This window comes from Crotalus tigris, unplaced genomic scaffold (assembly GCF_016545835.1).
Source record: "Crotalus tigris isolate CLP2741 ecotype Arizona unplaced genomic scaffold, ASM1654583v1 scf7180000024375.2447938, whole genome shotgun sequence".
Lineage (NCBI taxonomy): Eukaryota > Metazoa > Chordata > Lepidosauria > Squamata > Viperidae > Crotalus > Crotalus tigris.
The window spans coordinates 294808-313853 of NW_024100545.1; the positions used below are offsets into that span (position 1 = coordinate 294808).

Genomic DNA, 19046 nt, shown 5'->3' on the forward strand with positions numbered 1-19046 from the left:
CACTTTTTGTTTTAATTCACTCTCGTGATACAACATCAATTGCCCAGCCTTTTAAAATGATTACCACTCAATATTATTGACAACGATGGTAACTTTGCTTCCTAATAAAAGCACATTAACCAATCTCCAAGAAGGACCGATCTTCTCAATTTTAAGATGCGTGGACTTCAACTCCCAGAATTCCTCAGGATGTACTCCACTAGAATCAATATCACTTCCTACTCAGCACAACTCTGAAAGCGCTGACCAATCAGCAGTTCCCCAACAAAAGCAAACACAAGCCCTCCTGTCAGCCCCGCCCCAACACGTTCTCCAACGCACGGTCGATGGGCGGTGCAACCCCGCCTCAGCTCTGAGTGACGTTCCCTCAGAATGTGCGGCGAGCATAAATCGAGAACCAACCCACTTCTCCGTTATGTTTCGTTCGCTTCCTGTTGCCAATGTGGTCGGAGCGCATGCGCTTTGCGCTGTCCTAGAAGTTGCCCTCTGTCTACGCGAGTTAGAAGACCTTTCAGCTTTCCTCGATGCTGGCGATGGAGTGAAACGATTTCATGATCTTTTTTGCTCCTATTCCTTAATATAGTGGCAATGGCGGGAGTCCTGAAAAAGGTGAGAGTCGAGAGGACACGGGGAAGGACTCGCAGATACGTTAGCCAACATTTATAGTTCTCAGCCTTCTTGGCTAAAACTAGGGGACGCGCATCTTCATGCGCCAGTATCTTAGAAGAGATAAGGAATCGCTGGTCTCCGCAGAAACATCCTACCGCAGATTTTTTTCCCTTCAGTATCTAGGCTTTGGAGTGCTGTCCTCAAATTAGATTTTGCTAACTTGATGCCCTCCTAATTGCCAGCTAAGCATTGTCCTGCTGAGCAACATGGGAGAGGCATCTTCTCTTAAGGGGGCTGTAGTGATGGTGATTAGGTTTGACTCCTTTCTTAAGCATGGAAGTTCTCTGGGAGACTTTGGGCCAGTTGTTTTCTCAGCCCAATCTATTTTACAGGATTGTGGTTGTGGAATGTATGCCAGCAGGAAAAATATATGCCAATTTCATAAATGTCTGCTCTGGCAGTTTGCTGTCAAAGCAGGTTCCTTTCCATCCTTTATCAAACTTTTAGCCTTTACTCCCAGGTAAGTTTGATCAGATAATTGTTTGATAATGATGATGTTATTCATTCAGTGGTGTTGGACTCTTGGCAAGTCTATAGTCCAGGTCTATTCACATCTTCTGATCTTTCACTATGTGTTATTCTATGCTCTGACTGGTATCAACTTTGATGAGTTCTTGTTTATCAGTTATAAGTGTGAACTGCAATTTGGTCATTAAATGAAGCAGTTGCTTAGTGAAACTGACTGTGCTTATGGCTTTACTTTAGCTTTCTTTTGCTTTACAGACCTGTGAAGGTCACAAATGGACTGGTTGTAAAGTTAGTTTTTCATTGTTGCTAAATGGGGCACCATTAAAGGAGTACCTGTACAAGAATGAAGCTGGTTCATGAAGAAATATTTTTATTCACTTGTCTTGCCTTAAAGGAATGGAGAATATATTAAGTCTATTATTGCATCTTATTTTGATTGGCCATACTCCTGTAAATGGTGTAGTTTTCACAATTGTGCTGAACCATGTTCTATTTGCATGTTTTTGTTATTGATACAATACAAATCTGAAAAGAAATTTTCTTTGTGTGCACATGGAAGTGCAAACACATTGAGATTACTTTTTTTAATCTGTTATTTGCACCCAGTGTCATTTTTCTATTCACTTGTCAATTATTTTATTGGTTCACAGGTACATCCCTTACCTCATGCTCAAAGAAAGAGAAATATGTGGCCTATAAAAATGTCCAGTGGCTACATCACCTTATATCTATTCCTTTAGGCACAGTGGATTCTTCCTTCATATGACGGATCCTAGTCCACATGGAATCCAGACCTTTATGCTACATGTCTATAGCCACTCCCTGTAATCTCATTAAAACCTCCAGATAACTGTTTCTTATGGACATACTGTAGAAAGTAGTTAATCCACATGACTCTCTAAGCATCCCATGATTTTTATTGTTTGGTCCATACTGGTTTGCTAATATGTTGGCTTTATTTCTAGCTGATATTTTTCTGAAAGGGAAAAAGATAAATTGTTTTTAGTTTGTTAAAAATGTGCTTAGTTTTTTTAGACATGCAGTTCGTTAAATTAATCTGATGTGACCATAATTTCAGATCTATTTTGGAGTTATGTGATTAAGATGAACCAACAGATAAAATTATAGAGGTATTTTCACACTTTTGGTTTAAATCGATTTTTGCTTAGTACTCAAAAAATATCATCTTTTCTCTCAAACACCTGGCATAAGTTTTGGACTTCTGTTGATACGTTTTATTTTTCTTTTATCTGTGTTCTGTTGTCTTGCTTCTTGTTTTTTTTAAAAAATATACTTCATAAGTTCTGGAGAACTTGAAGGTATGTATATAATATCCATAAATGTTTTACAAATGCTGATTTATCCATATGCAAATTAAATGATTATTCAGATAAGTAAATTTGATTTCTTGATTTAGACTGCTGCTCAACTTAATATATGTTTCTTCATACCTACAGACTACTGGGCTTGTGGGATTAGCTGTATATAACAATCCACATGAAGTAAGTGTAAGATACTTTGCCATGTACCAATAAAGGAGAATATTTGTAGCTCAGGTTGAAGCCCACTTTGTTTCAATGTTTCAATGAAGTGATAAAGCTATTTTGTTGGGTCTGGACTTCTATTGGAATTACCTTTCCTGTAAAGTCAGTTGATTTTATTCCTAATGGTGTTCTCTTATCCAGTCACATTAGATGTTTAGGATATCTTAGAATTGTTAATTTAAGTATAAATTGTATCTGAAGGATGAGGGATGAATTTCCTTGATTTGGTTGACCAGATAAAAAAGAATGCACAAGAAAAGATATGGTATAATTGTACTAAAACATTCAATAGGTAAGAAAGGTAGACATTTGATTTGGAAAGTTCTTATAGACAATCAAATGTTAGAAAAGCAAATACGTGACTGAATTAACACTTTTGGATTTATGAAAATAAAACCTTTGCGGAAAGCAGTTCCTTAATTCTAAATGTGCCTTGAGTTTAGGATTGCCATAACTTCACTAGAAAGTTATGTGGAAGAATTCTTCTTCTGAGGACAGTCATTGAATCATTTTTCTTGTTTTAATTTGCAGTACATTAAAATCTTGCAGTAGCTTACATTCAATGTATTCATTTTGCCTGACTTAAAATTACTCTTTGTCATGTGATCTTTTCAGCGCCTCAAGATACTATACACAAAAATTCTGGGTATTTTAGAGACTATGCCTCAGGATGCAGCATACAGGAAATATACAGAGAAACTTACAAATGAACGGTTTGATATAGTGAAAGCAGTAAGTATAAGTTGAATTAATTGACATTTTGGGGTCAAGTTGCATTTATCAAATGATAATTTTTGATACTGTTATTTAGATCTCTTTCTTAATTACAATTTATATTAATAATTCAGTTAACTAGGCTTCTTAATGATCAGGTAGGATTTAAGTTCTCAATTTCTGTAAGAAAACAAGCTTTTTCCCCCAGATAATCACACATGAATTTCCCAATGAAAACAGAATAAATGATTGAAAACAGAAGTATGGGTAGGGGGCCCATATGATTGCAGATAGTCTTATGGGTAACAGTCTGAAAATTGGCTATTATTAATCCCTTATCCCTTCTCCATCATATTTCCCCTTCCTTTTCATGAAAAGGATGAAAAAATTGAACATATATGCATATATTTGTATGCTTTTCTGTAAGAATGGATTGTGTGAGATAATGCCTAGTATACAGGGGAGAAAATAATTGCACCTTATTTAAATTACTCTATCTCCCTTTTTGGTTTTTCTTTTTCCTTTTATAGAGCTTCTTGTATATATGGATGTGTGGCATGAGTTCACATTTTTTGATGAGGGGGAAATTTCCAGGATTTATTTCAGCTGGAATAAGCAAACTGGGATTGACAAGGGAATATTTGATATTATGCAAAAATGTTATATGGATTTGTGTGTGTGTGTGTGTGTCCATTTGATGGGAAACGTCTTTTTCAAAGGAACTTGACTCTTAGTGACTTGATGTATGTGCCCATGTAATCTTAGTGTAGTTATAATTCTGATATTAATAGTTTCCCCCTTCAAATACTAGCCTCACTGACATAGCTTTCAGACTCGAAAGGTGACATTCTTAAATTCAGAGTCAACCTCACTGCAGCAAATACAGGGTTTTTTTTGCAAAGAGATATGTACTTGATGAATACTTTATTTCCAGCAAGCACAGTCAATCCTAAACATTAACTATTTCATTATTGTTTATGAATCTTATTCCAGCAACTATAGGATAGCAACATGAATTCTATATCCATCTTGCATTGCTTCAATGAATTTGGTTGCATAACTTGAGTTATTTAGAAATAGCTGAATATTCCCACAAAAATAAAGCAAAAATCAAAACATGGAACTATGGTAATATATAACAATTATAATTTAACAACAACTCCAGATCAGAAATACAGGATCAAAAACCTGCACTTCTGTTGAGTTATTGTACTATAGGTTTTTTTTTCCTATTGAGTAAGTTAAATAGCAATAACAGTAATTTAATTTTTAAAAAATGAAGTCACATGTCTTAAAGTGGCCGAGGTTGAGAAAAATTGAGATAGAGGAATATACTGCACCAGAGTTTCTCATTTATTTTTGAACTTACTTGCAGGAACCTGATGTGCGAAAGCTGGAAAACAAATTAAACGCTGGACAGATAGAAGAAGTGATTCTGCAGGTATTTAGCAATGATTTTAGTATATCAGGTATAGAAAATGTCCACTAAACTGAATTTGTAAACTTAGCAGTGTGGCATGTAAATTCTTTTTTCCTATACAAACTGTCCGGTAAGAATCAATGTCAATCAAAATCCTTGTTTTAAACAAGCAATTTAATTAAATTATTTATTCAAAAGATATAGCCATCCATCTTTCAGCCAACTCTGGGCAGCTTCCAAACAAAGATTAAAAAAACATATAAAATCATTTTAAAATGATTTTAAAACTATAAAATGCAACTAGTTAAAACATAAAACTTTAAAAACAATAAAAACTTGGCACCAATCCATGTTAACCTTTATAATGAGGAGATTTGGTATTTTAAGTTCTCTTTTAAAGTGATTTGGGAAAGTAACTCTTATCAACATGTATGCAAATTAGTTTTGAGAGTGCCATCTTTCAGAGAGTTTTAAGTAAATAAAAAAAATAAAATCTATATTTTGTCAACAGGCTGAAAATGAATTTTCCTTAGCCAAGAAAATGTTGAAATACCGTCCTTGGGAACCTTTAGTTGAAGAACCTCCAGAAAACCAGTGGAAATGGCCAGTGTAATTAACAGTGTTTCAACCTTCAGAGGAAACAGAATTATTTCATTAAATGTATGCTGGACATGATTGAAATTGTGTTAATGCTATTTATCAAAACTTTGTCTCAATATAAAATGGAGGGTCACTACATTCATGACACCGTAAGAAATGTTTTTCAGAGTAATGTCATTCTTTGAATAGCTACATATATAAATATCCCTGTACTTTCTTTTCCCCTGTTGCACCAAATTCATACTCTTAATTAAGTGGTAGAACAAAGTTTAGAAAGAATACAAAGAGTCTCCTGAACTCTTCTGCTAAAATACTGTGAAAATATACATTTATCCATTCAGAATAAGGGACAGTAAAATAGTTTATATTAAGAGTCCAGTACCAAAAATATATTATCTACACTAGGTCCTAACTGTATATTCAAAGGGGAAAATAAGTAAATTATATGTTACTTTATTGTTATGCTGTTTATGAATTTGTTCTTGCAGCATTCTTGAGAGAAATGCTACATGGATTCTTGCATTATTCTTGTATGCTTTGTATATTACATCCATACATATACTCTCATGCGCTAGCTTTATCAAAACTTTTCCAGCTTGCCAGATACATATACATGAAAGAAAATTAAAATCTCAAAATTTTCAAAGGGTTGCAATGAGATTACTAGATCTGTTTTAGTCTGCTGCTCTGAAAAGACCAGGAATATGTTTGAATGTGTGCCTATATTATTTATCAAATTCACATAGTATGCTGAAATATTTAATACCGGTATGTTTCTGAAGGTAACAGAAATTTTTATTTTCTGTAAACTTCCCTCTATTTTTTCATCTTGAACAGTATGGAGAAAGTGTGTTTCAGAACTAATCCCGTTATCTCAGATTATGGTTTCAACAATCTTTAGTTCTCACTGTTAAACAAACCCTGAGCCAATGATGATTGTAGGCAAGCAAATAGAGAGCAATTGCAGATTGAAGTAAAAATAGCAAAATAGACAAGGAAACTAATGTGCTGATATTTGATCCAATTAGAATTAGTTTTTGCACATTTATAATCTTTAAAATCTATGTGGTCACTAAGAGGCAACAACTTTATGGCATATAAGCAGTGATCTCTAGATATATTAGTATATTCTGTAAAGTACTGTCATTGTAATAACTATAGATTTGGTTTGGTGGGATTAATTGCTAAATCAAGTCCACTCAATTATGTGTGTGGTTTTTTAAAGTGTGTCTTAGCAAGCCACAAGAGGGCTCTGTATATAGTGAATGCTGCATTCTTTTCAGGATGTGAGTTAAAGGGGAGAATTCAGCTCTGAGGAGCATTTAACATCACTACTAGTCAGAAGCAAATGTATTTGCCAGCTGTAAATTTACAACTGCATAGAATTTTATTGTTAAATAGGACTAGCTTTTATTTAGGTATAGCTGGCATGTTATTTTTATTGCTTCACTTGAAAATAGTTGGTATTACGATTGTATTTTTTATCACTATATTAAACTTTTGGAGTGTTTTTAGTGTATTTTCTGCAAATTAAATAAGCTGCTAAGAATACCAGACATTAACCAAATTGCTGTTACCTGTCATATTTGTACATTTTAAAACCATGTATTGTCATGCATGACAAACACATTTGTTAAAAATGCCCTCAAGTTTAGTGTCCTTGAAAATGATTCACCAGGGTTTTTTTTTAGAATATTTTAACTTTCCCACTCTAAACAAGTATAAAGTGGTTTCTTCACCCAAGTACTAATCCTGATCTGCCTTTGAGTCCAGTTGGCGAGGTCGTGGTACACTACCTTGTTCAAATACAGTGTCAATAAGATAATTTAATTAAAAAATGAATTCTTGAGAATCAACTCGGCTCTCTATAACAATGGAATGAGACTCTAAGCCAGCCTATAAGAGGTCGCGTGGCCTCATCGAACTTCAAAGGCAAGCTTTTTTCCAAAATCTTCAGGAACCCGAGTTCTCGCGAGACTCTTCAGTATCGTGGTTGCTATAGATACGTAATACTGTCTCTAGAGTTAAAGGTAAGCTACGGATCGCTCCGGGAAAACTTGCGTTGAGGTAAAACCCAGCTCGACTTTATTTTTATTTTATTTGATCAATAGAGGCTTTTAGAAAGTAGGTAGGCATTGAGACGGAATTATGCTTAAAAGAAATAGCGACAAAATAGCGTATAATTCTTTGAGCCCGGGACTATAATTCCCAACATGCTTTTCGTAGGGACGCGATTTATAACGCTCGACAGCGGCGCAAAGACTTCTGGGATGGTAGTCAGCCGATGAGAAGATGAGGACTTCCCCTCCCTCGAAAACTGTATGGGTTAGTGTGGCATTCTGGGAATTGTAGTATAAGTACCGGAGTGGCACCGGGAGAGGCGCAAGAAACGATACTTTCATTCTTGCAACGACTTGCATGAATGTAATATTAGTGCTTTGAGATCTCAATATTTTAACTGCATTATATTATCGTACACTTAGTTTTTTTCCGTCTTGTTTATGATTTTTATTTATAATTTTCTGTTTTTTTATTTCTTTTGTAGTCTGCCTGTTCTTTTTCCCCTTTTTGATTTACAGTTCTGCGATTAGTTTCTAAGAACTTTTTAAATAAGAGTTGAATTTGATTCGCTATTCTTGTTCTTACAGGTTGCATTTGTTTAAAACTTCAATAAAGATAATGTTATATTAAAAGAGAAAAACGCAATGCTCTTCTTTTCCTTCCTTTTTTTTTTCTGTATGAAAAAGTTGCCCATATTTGGATAGGACTACCAGAGATGGGAGTGCAAAAATGTGAACGTCCAGAGAGGTAGATTATTCTGTATGGCTCTCCTTCCTTCCTTCCTTCCTTCCTTCCTTCCTTCCTTCTTCCTTCCTTCCTTCCTTTCAAAAATACTTTTCCCATTGCAAGTGTAATTGGTGTGATATCTTTGTGATTACAGTATGGTGGGTACATAAATTTGCAGAAGTAATTGGCAACCATTCATTGATAACCCTAATAAGTCATTTGGGAGGAACAAAAGCACAACATAGTCAAAGTAAATGAATATAATCAATTGGACAGACAAAAACTTTTTAACGAGTCAAAAAGGAACAAAAGCCTTCTGTACCTGCCACCTGTTAGTAATCCAGATATGGTAGTTCTTTTTGAACTACTAGATTTTGAATGATATATAAGAAACCTTAGTAGTCAAGAGTGGAATGGTGTCTATTAGAATCCATTCTTTTAGTAGCCACTCAAAACAGAACATCTTCCTATATTTAAGACTAGAAGTATAATTGGACTAGTATATCCTTTTAGTTATGTATGTTGTTCCTTAAATGAGTATAACATCTTAAAAGATCAAAATAGGCTCACCTTTGAGTTAATAAAAGAACATGCAGAATGCATGTTGAGAGTAATGAGATGTGCCATCCATTTTCACATGACAAGATTGAAGAAATTGATTTGGGCACTGAACTGGCACTATAGGGGATCACTACCATACTTTTTTTTTACTTCTCAATCATATATCCATAGTCAACTTTGCAGCTCCCATTCTGAATTGCATTTCTGTACAATTCAAGACTGACAAATAATATTTAAAGCTTCATTAATGTTATTTCTATCATTATCACTTTCCTGTTACTAGACAATTTCTCTTGAATCTTGTTTAGGATTTTCAGACAAATATATTATACACTTTTTCAAGCTGTAGCAAAGATCATAATATTTAGCACTGTTTTGTTTTTTGCTTTTAAAAAAGGCACTTGCTCTTTGGAACATCATCCCCCTCCCAATTGGCGCTGAGCCTATTGGTCTTTCGGAAGCCCTTTAGACATGGCTTTGCCATGGGGCTGAGAAACTGGTAGAGATGTAGAACCTGTGAATTGGTTGTGTTGTCTGTCAGGTAGACAGAATTTTATGGTTTCATTTTTTTATTGTTTTACTGGTTTTAATGGATTTCTTGTTTTGCTTACTTATTTCTGTTTGTTTCTTATTTATTATTTTTACCTGAATTATTAAAAAAGGTAAACTGAGTCATGTATGTGAGATGGGCAGCTATATAAATTCAACAAACAAAAGGAAAAAAAATGAAACGAAACAGCATTAGTAAAAATGCTATCACGGTTTGTGGGAGAATGTATTACTGTAACCAATTCAAGCCATTTCTATATGACACTAGAATTCAAAGGAAATATTACTTTAAAATTTGAATTAATACAAATATTTTTATACAGTAGTGTCTACTTTTAGCATTTTGTGAAATTTGGCTGGGTTTTGATTATTTCTTTTATCATTAGAAATTCGTAATGCCCTATTGTCTCCTAAGAAATAAGATGAGTCAAGTGATGATAATTGGCATGATGTTTTTCTAAAATATTTCCTAATACCATAATATTTTCAGAGGTTTTTTTTAAAAAAATCCTCTTCAATTATTCACAATTAAAAATTAAGTAAAAAATGCTCTGCTACTGCCTTTCTAAAATGTACTAATGTTAATATAAGGATAGATGCTATTTATGAAAAATGGGTTTAAAAAAATTCAGTCTTTATACTGCAGAGTTTTACTTTTTATTTCTAATATAAAACAATGTTGGAGTTTCAAACAAGAAATGAGCAAGAAAGAAAACACATAAAGTTATAAATCAATGTTTTCAAAGCTAATAATCTCCAGAAAAGTTGAGCTCTTGGGAATGTTAGCTGGATATCATTTGCAGACCATTATATTTGGAAGGTAATACATTGCAAGCATTATCAGTTATATTTCAAGTGGTTAAAATGTGATATAAATGGCTTAAATATATTGACTTAAATGTACAAGTCTTTAGTTAAAATGGCAAAGTTCAGATATGTTGGGTCTGAAGGGTTTTTTTGGGGGGGGGTTTACAACTAATTTTATGGTCTGTCTAAGAGTACAAGGACAGTCAATTGAGACTGCATACTAACAATATGCTTAAATTTAAAATCTTGTTTCCTGTACATTTTGCTTTTTATGTTACTCCTTTTAGGCAAATGGCTGATTCAGAAAAAGAGGTAATTGATCTGGCTTAAGTAGATAATGAAAATCAAGCTATGGAAGACACTTCTACAGAAAAACAAACAGAAGAAATTACAGATGTTATAGATTCTAACAAGGAGCAGACAGATACAGTACCCTTGAATGAAACAGGTCTATCTGCAAAGCAGGAATACAACATAGATTCAGTAACACAAGAATTGGGTATTGCTGATGAACCAATGCAAGAGCAAGATGGTGCTATAGAACAAGAGCTGGATGCATTTGAGAACCTGAACATTAGTCAGGAACCTGTACAGGATGCAGATATTGCTGAGGAGCTGTTGCAGAGAATAGATCAAACCACAGCCAAGGAACCAGACAGAGAGGAAAAGCTAGTTGAGGATGTGGCTGCTGCTGAAGAATTGGCATTGGAGCTGGACAGCGCAGAAACAGAATTGGATGCAACACTCCAAGATTTTCCAAAAGATTTTGGTCATGAAATTAAACCAACTAGAATTGAGACAGATGCATCAACATCTGAAAGTACAGGTGCCAGTGAAGGTGTTTCTGAACAGTATCCTGTTTTGGCAGCTGTTGTTCCAGAAGACATAAACATGGCAAATTTGGCAGCTCAGCTTACAGAAATGATAAAAAATGCTATTGTAACAGGTATATATTATGTTCGATATGGCAGTTAGTCTTCCCCAACTCATCTTAAATTTCTCACTGTAAATTCAGGCAACTAGAGGCTGAACAACTTAGAGCAGGGGTGTCAAACTGTCGGCCCACGGGCTGGATGCATCATAGCAAAACCATGCCCACCCCATTGCCGACAGTGGCAAAAAAGTCGTGATACGCACGACACGTCACGTGATATTGCGAGTTTGACACCCCTGACTTAGAGAATACTAGTTTGGGAAAAGTGTTTATAAATAATTCTTCCTTTATATGCTCCACAGTTAATATTTCCCACGTCTCACTGTTTCATAATGACTGATTAATTCTCACTATTTTAATAACATTTTCTAAAAAGATGGACTATTGTAATACAGTATATCATGCTAGTGAAATACAGTATCAAATGCTTTGATACCATTTTATTCCAAGAAATTTGCTTTTCTTTCATCGTCTTTTTGTTCAAATAATAGCTTTAGACTTACCTGAAGTTGAGAGTGAATCACTGGGCCATGTCATCTAGTAATTCTAATGTCCGGTGACATTTAATTCCATATCTCTCTGCTCCTGTTCAAATATGTAACTAATCACTGCATATCCTTGTCAGCTTCATTAATATAAATAGTTTAGAACTACAGAAACTTCTTTTTAGCTATTGCAGTTGTTTACAGAAGACAGCTAATTCCATTTAGCTGGGAAAGAAGGTGGGTGAGTGATTTATTTTATTTGCTTCTATAGCTACTTACAACTTCAATCATTACAACTCTAAGGAGTTCTGATGTTGCTGCAAAATTTTTGGAGTCTCTCCAAGAGATAGTATGACAGCTTAAGAAATGCTTATTTTTCTGGACATTTATAGAGTAGCAATTTATCCAGAAGTCAATTTGCTCGAGGATACTTCAGGGATTATCTGTTTGATAGTTTCTATTCATCGTATTTAATCCAATAAAATAGGCATGTTCCAGGCCCCTTCTATGAAACAGTGTCATTTTATGAAACCCAGGAAGAAATATACATTCTCTGTTATGGTCATACTGAACAGCCTTTCCCGGAAGTTAGAACTGCCCTGATCTTGTTGGCCTTTCAGAAGTCTTGATTCTTTTCTCAGACCTTGGGGCCTGGATGTTAATGGGGCTTGGTCTATGTTTGGCTTGCACAAATGTTTACTTTGTATTTTCACTATTTTTGTCATTTTTCTATTTAATTTGGTTTTATACTTACCATCCAGAGCTGATTTGCAGGTGGGCATCATGTAACTGCATATTAAATAAATATTACTTAATTTTTGCCTTAACAAAAATGATTGATTTTAATTGTTTTGAAGACCCAAAAAAGAAAAAATGCACAAGCAAAATTTAATTCTTACTAATTGACTAGAAATAATGAAATTAATGAAGAACCATAAGAATGATTGATGTATTTGTTTTTCAGTTAAATTCATGCTGCATCCCGATATCCAGATTTTCACGAAGACTTTTAACATTAATCAAAATGTGGAGCAAATCAAACAGTACTTTGCAAAGCGATTAAAAATACCACTGGATGTTTTACAAATTAGGTTGCTAGGTTTGTATCAATATGAGGAGGTTTTGTGTTTTTTCATGTATATAAATATAGACAGGACTCCAAATATGGTTGCAGTGTTTAGAGAAGCAATTATTTGTTTGTTGAATAACTACAGAAATCCATGTGTACATAAAGAATATCCTTAAGTGAGTTTACAAAAATGCAACCACCAATTGGACATTGTTCAAACTCTAAAAGTGACTGAATATAATGTACTGAAAACTCCCCAAATTGTTATACACTCTGTTTTAACTGTATAATTATGTTGTCATTCACTCCCCATTCCTACTTACAGAGGCATAATTGTTTGAGAATCCCCAGACTATTTTACAGCAGGTATTTCTGGAAGAGGTAGAAAAGTAACTTAGTAATTTTTAAAGAAATTAAGTTGCTGCAATAGTATGTTGGAATCACCATGGGAGGGGGCGGTAGACAGATGCTGCATAGGGAACAATCAGATAAGAGAGGGCATCCTGCAGCTGCATAATGGGGAAAGAAACTCAGGATGGGCCCTCCCTAACGTTTCAGACTGTAAAAGAAATGTTGGGAGGTTTGTACTATCTGACTTGCAAAATTCTCTCTATGTAGCCTTATAATAAAATAGAATTAGCTCACCTGGTTGTGATTTCTGTCTGATCTACCTGAGAAGGTTGAACGTTGCCTTACACAGAATGGCATTCCTTACTCTTTTCTTGGGATTTGTCACATTCCTCAAATGATCAAAGAAACAAAGATAAGTGACCTCTTAATTCATTGTGAAACCTAATATTGATTTTTTTTTTTTAGAGAGAATAGTTGAAAATTATGAAACCCTCTGGAATCTTGGTGTACAACCTAATGGGACAATACAGTTTGATATGTACTCAGTAGACGATGAAAACTTTCCACTCAAAGCATACAAACTCCTGCAAGAATACTATATGCCTGATGTTATAACGGTTCAAGTTCAAACAGGTAAAGAACAATCAAATGTATAGTCTGATTAATTGCCCAGTGTTGGCTATAATTTAATAATGCTGTTTTATCTGAACAGAGCCAGACACTTTTCAGGATGTATGTATAGAAATTAAAAGACCAACATTCGAAAAACCATTCTTGGGTGGATTTAGACATAAGGAAACAGGCACAGAATATCATAATGCAGGATCACAGACAGATCCCAAAAAACGTCTAGACAAAGAATATGAAGAATTCTGTAGGTCAACACAGGTATGTTCAGAAAGAATGAAAACCTTGAGATATATGCAAGAAAAATTAATTTGGAAATTAAATCTATTTCTGTATATTAGAAATTAATAATTTAATTCTTTAATTTTATATATTTTATTGCATTCATAAATTAGCTTTTGATGAATTTAATTAATTTATACAGTGAATACAAAGTGTTCAGTAAGTCAGCCCAGATATGTTCATAAAAAATGAAGACCCTGAGATATGTGCTAGAAAAACTGATCTGGAAGTTAAATATGTTCCAGTCTATTAGAATAGGATAATTAAATAATTCCATTCTATAATTCTATATATTTGTTAATTTAATCCATTCATAAATTAATTTTTAATTCAGTTTAATTAATTTATACAAAAATGTTTAACCTTTTTAAAATTAATACTTTTATTTAATTCTAGACAGTGGTAGAAAGAAAGAAATTACAACAGACCATAAATACAACTTCTACACAAATGACAAAAATTGGTGTTTATGTGTCAAATGTCACTGATAAGCTTATAGAACCAAAGCCATATGTTACAGCTGAAGAATATCATGCACGAAGACTTAAGGCAGTAAGTAGACAGTCAACTGAATAATTATCATTAAAAAAGATTGCAGTTTTGCATACTTTCCTGGGATTAAAGCCCTTAATCTAAATTGGGTTTATATACTCAATGTATCAATCACATTCATATATCACTGATTCTACAAGGACTCCATTTTTATTGTCACTTGAAATATTCTTACAAATAGCTTAGCTCCAAATAAGACCAGGATTATTGCAAGCTAACTTTAATTAGTTAAGCAAGTTATATGCGTTGGTTAAAGGAACAGCATGCCTCCTACCTTCCCTCAGTTTGATGTACCATACTCCTGAGTGTTTTTGTCTATCTGTGTCTTTGTGATTGCAGTGTGTTTCAGGCATGTGAAACTTAACATGTGAAATTTGAATCTTGCATTTCAAAAGAAATTCAAATTCTTTTTAATATACATTTTTGTTTAATGAGAAATGAGAAGTAGAGAGCTACATTTGAAAGTATTTGTATATAGTACTGAAGTTATGGACAATTTTATTTATTTGTCAAAGAACATGGAAAGCCCAATTAAAGCAATTGATAGTTTTGTTTATATTCCCAGCAGAACATCTCAACCTTTCACTGATTCTTAAACTGGTTTATGAATTACTGGTACTTTAGGATTTATTTTCAGTACTCCATAAGATTAAAGTGATTAGAAAATGTTCAAAATCTTTTCTACAACATTATGATAGATTTAAATTTATTTCATATTTCCTGCCTCTGAAATATTTGTTTGTATTTCCTTTGTGTTAGTGAGGTACTTATTAGTTACGATGCTGCCATTTAGGATCTCTTATGTTGCAGATGTTGTACTTTAGCACAAGAGGCATTCACATATATAACAATGAACATTTCTTTCACCCTGCAATGGGGAACTGAACACAAAATATAATTTCATTGGAATATATAAAAAGATAGTTCAAATATACAAGCATTTCCAGTGTCCTCTCCTTAAGCCTGCAATTCTTCCACAAATTAAGTGTCACTGAACATAGTAGGGGTTTTACTAAAGATCAGATTGTAACAAAGTTTTCACAGAGTTGAGAATTTATTTTAATAAATGGCAGTGGTTTTTTCCCTACCATTTCACTAATCTAGTGACTGTCATGTTCTGGCTCAGGATGATGCCCAAATCAGAAGCAATTTGGGATAAACTTTAATTTACCCAAGTTGGGACTGGATCCATATCTTCTTGTTTTGGTTGAAAAATCTTCAGGGTTCTAGTCCGAAGTTAATAATTGGGTGAAACTATAGCAGCTATGCCAGAAAAGGGGAGGGCAATTGTTTTTTGTTTTTGTTTTACTGTTAATGTAGTTGTTTAATACATCTATTCTCAAATCGGAATGAGCTCTGCAGATTGTAAAAGAGTATAGTCTGAAAACTCAAAACTTATTTTTTACCTTATTTAGAAAATATTTTATGTAAAATTTATAGGCCTCCCATCTTACCTCAGGGTAATTCTAGGTGGCTTACAGTCATAAAAGGTAAAAATTATTTAAACTAAAAACATGAAGAAGTTAATACAAAAAGCCAAACACTGCAGCCCAATTAAAAGAAGGGGAGGTGGGAGCAGGATGGGGAGGAGATAGGATCTGCTGTTAATCGATCATAGCATATAGCTTCATTGTAAGGTTGTGGGTTTTTTTTTTTTTGGGTTGAATGCAAGAACGTTCTGAAATTTTAAGGAACAGTATTAGAAGCACTATTACCTAATTTGGCAAGAAAATTTTACAGAAGAAGCAAACTTATGAACACCAAAATACTGACAATTTTAAAATTTCTGAACAGATTTTTTATGAACTTTGGCATGCTGCATTTCCTATTATTGTTCAAACCTTTATGAACAACTATTCCCTTCTCATAAAAATGAAGAAAATTTTAAGTACCATTAAATATCTGTTTTTCCAGTGCTAGATAATGGGAGAACAGTTTTGATATTTTTGAATCATAGTTTGCATCAAAAATGAGTTGAAGATTTTCTAAAGTAAAGAATTTAACTCTTGAAGCACACTGCATGACAACCCAACACTTTGCCTGGTGGCCATTCAGATTCTGCTGGTGGTTAAGACTCTTTCTAGAGAAAAATACTTAAAATTTGCTAGTGTGACATGAACTCAGAGGTGGGATTCAGCCTGTTCGCACCACTTCGGCAGAACCGGTAGCTAATTTTTTGTTGTCCAGACCCAGAATGGACTTCCAGAAGCGGCATCCACACAGAGAACTGGTTGTTCACATATTTGAATCCCACCACTGCATGAACTGTGTGATTGACAAAATCACTGTTTTCGTAGAAATATTACAGAACTTTATACTTTCCACAAACATTAATTGCTCTTTGTTTTTTCTCCCTGTGTGTAGATCATCGTAATCCAAACCTATTATCGACGATGGCTAGCTATTCAATGGGTAAACAAACTAAAAGAACAGTTAAGATTGAGATTGGAATGGGAAAGGCAAGAAGAACTAAGAAAACAGAGAGAGAGGGAAGAAAAATTGCTAAGGGAGTATAATCGAAGAATGCATCCTAAAACAAAGGATGATTTTGAATTACTTTATCATGCCTTAGAATGTAAGTATCCAATCTCTTCTCTGCCAATAAGTAAACCCAAACTCTCTCATTTTTTTCAACAATTTATCATAGATTAGATGCAAAACTGTAGCCACTGTTGAGAAGCCCCAGTTACACTGGGATATTTCATGCAGTTTCAGAATTCAGCATCTTTTCAGTATTTTAGCTATTATCCAAGCCTTACTGAATGCACTTCCCTTCTTTATGTCGCTCACGAAGTATCTGTTTTAAAAGACATATTATTACCGTATATCCCGGCGTATAAGACGACTTTTGAGAGCGATGAAACAGCCTCCGAACTCGGGGGTCGTCTTATACGCCGAGTCGTCTTATACGCCGGAAATAAGGTAGTTTCTGGCGTATAAGACGACTTTCTAGGCATGCGACTCGGCGTCGATCATCTTATGCGCCGGAAATAACGTTATTTCCGGCGTATAAGACAATCGATGCCAAGTCGCATGCCTAAAAAGTCGTCTTATACGCCGGAAATAACGTTATTTCCGGCGTATAAGACGACTTTCTAGGCATGTGACTCGGCGTCGATCATCTTATGCGCTGGAAATAACGTTATTTCCGGCGTATAAGATGATCGACGCCGAGTCGCATGCCTAGAAAGTCGTCTTATATGCCGGAAATAACGTATTTCCGGCGTATAAGACAATCGATGCCAAGTCGCATGCCTAGAAAGTCGTCTTATATGCGACTCGACATCGATCATCTTGCGACTTGGCGTGATCGTCTTGCGACCCGGCGTCGAACTCGGGGGTCGTCTTATACGCCGGGTCGCCCTTTACGCCGGAATATACGGTAATTAAGTAACTTAAATCAAGACAAAGAAGAAGGGATAACTGGTATTAGCTGTAAACTTAGAATTATTAGGTTTGCAGATCTGGGAATTGCCAAATCCCTACAGTCACATCTTGATGCCAAAGGCAAACAGTAAACTCTAAATCTTTGTTATCACTTGTTGGTCTTCCAGATTTGTGTAGGCCAGATCCATTTCCACATTCTTTAGAAGACATACTCCAGTTTCTGTAAACTCCTATCTATTTTCAGCTATTATATTCAGAGATGCTCTAGTCAAAGAAGAGTGGCAATTTATAAGAGACAGAGTTTTGAATGAAAACATTTGTAATTGAAGGAGAATCATATTTTAGTGCTTCCAATATAAAACCAGTATAATATAAAACTAACTTTAGCAGAAACCTCTACTTGATGTGTTGGGTTACTATATACTATAGAGGTAGGGAAGCTGCCTTTTTTAAAAATAGTTTCTCTGTTTCCTTAAGGAATATGTTTCTTCTGAACTAATTTACCCTTGGCTTAAATGACTGCAACATTTTTGGTGATGTTGATTCTTCTACACTGAGGTTCTGTTTCCTTGTATATTATGTTGAGGCATAATTTATCTGTTCTCTTTTAAAGAACTCATCTTTTAGGAAGTTAAAAGTGCACTTGATTTTCTTTGAATGTATTCATCATCTGACATGCCTTTTGATAGTGTTTCAGAGGTATATTTAAAAACTAATACAAGAAAAATGGAAAACATACACCTCTGTACATTCCCTGGAATTAGAAGACTATTCCCTTGAAGTGATAATTTAATTAACAGTTGCCTACCATTCATTTTTTCAAATTAGAAAAATATTGATCTGGTTATGAAAACAATTGCTCTATTTTTAGGTGTTATCCAAAAGCGTACTAAAGTAGTTTTATGAAATTCTAGTCTGAAAAAAAGTGTCATTGTGAATTTCTATCACTCTTTTTTAGCACTATTTGTAGATATCAGACTGGATATAAGTAAATTTTAGACTGCTTTGATGTTTGTGTTTGCCATAAATTAAGTGATGGGTGCTATTGTCCATATGGATAGACCCTCTTCATAGTAATCTGTCCCCTATCTGATACTTTAAGTCTTCCAAAAGTGCACCATTCCTGGTCTAATCAGATCCATTCTCCTTGCTGCTGATTGCCCTTTTTTCCTCTTTCCTTCCCTCTTTCCTAGCATTATGATCTTCTTAAGGACCAGGATCTTTGCATCATGTGTCTAGA

The 19046-nt window shown here is 34.4% G+C and overlaps 2 protein-coding genes across 10 annotated transcripts in view; both read left to right on the forward strand.

Moving 5' to 3' along the window:
- Nucleotides 1-431: 431 nt before the first annotated feature.
- NDUFA5 (NADH:ubiquinone oxidoreductase subunit A5) lies at nt 432-5490 on the forward strand. The gene is made up of 5 exons (XM_039328289.1): nt 432-609; nt 2595-2639; nt 3297-3413; nt 4771-4836; nt 5327-5490. Exons 1-5 carry the CDS (start codon nt 589-591, stop codon nt 5426-5428), a joined length of 351 nt encoding a protein of 116 aa, XP_039184223.1. The 5' UTR covers nt 432-588; the 3' UTR covers nt 5429-5490.
- A 455-nt stretch (nt 5491-5945) lies between these two features.
- Nucleotides 5946-19046, forward strand: part of IQUB (IQ motif and ubiquitin domain containing) — a 42475-nt gene continuing 29374 nt past the window's right edge. For 2 of the 9 annotated variants that reach the window (XM_039328275.1, XM_039328284.1), the window contains exons 1-8: nt 5946-7740; nt 8163-8223; nt 10407-11065; nt 12503-12637; nt 13424-13591; nt 13671-13846; nt 14264-14419; nt 16784-16994. In XM_039328275.1, the coding sequence (XP_039184209.1) occupies nt 10471-11065; nt 12503-12637; nt 13424-13591; nt 13671-13846; nt 14264-14419; nt 16784-16994 (1441 nt within the window). In that variant the 5' untranslated portion in view covers nt 5946-7740; nt 8163-8223; nt 10407-10470. Of the gene's footprint in view, nt 7741-8063; nt 8224-10406; nt 11066-12502; nt 12638-13423; nt 13592-13670; nt 13847-14263; nt 14420-16783; nt 16995-19046 lie in introns of all 9 variants that reach the window. The other 7 variants (XM_039328276.1, XM_039328277.1, XM_039328282.1 and 4 more) reach the window with 7 other exon arrangements.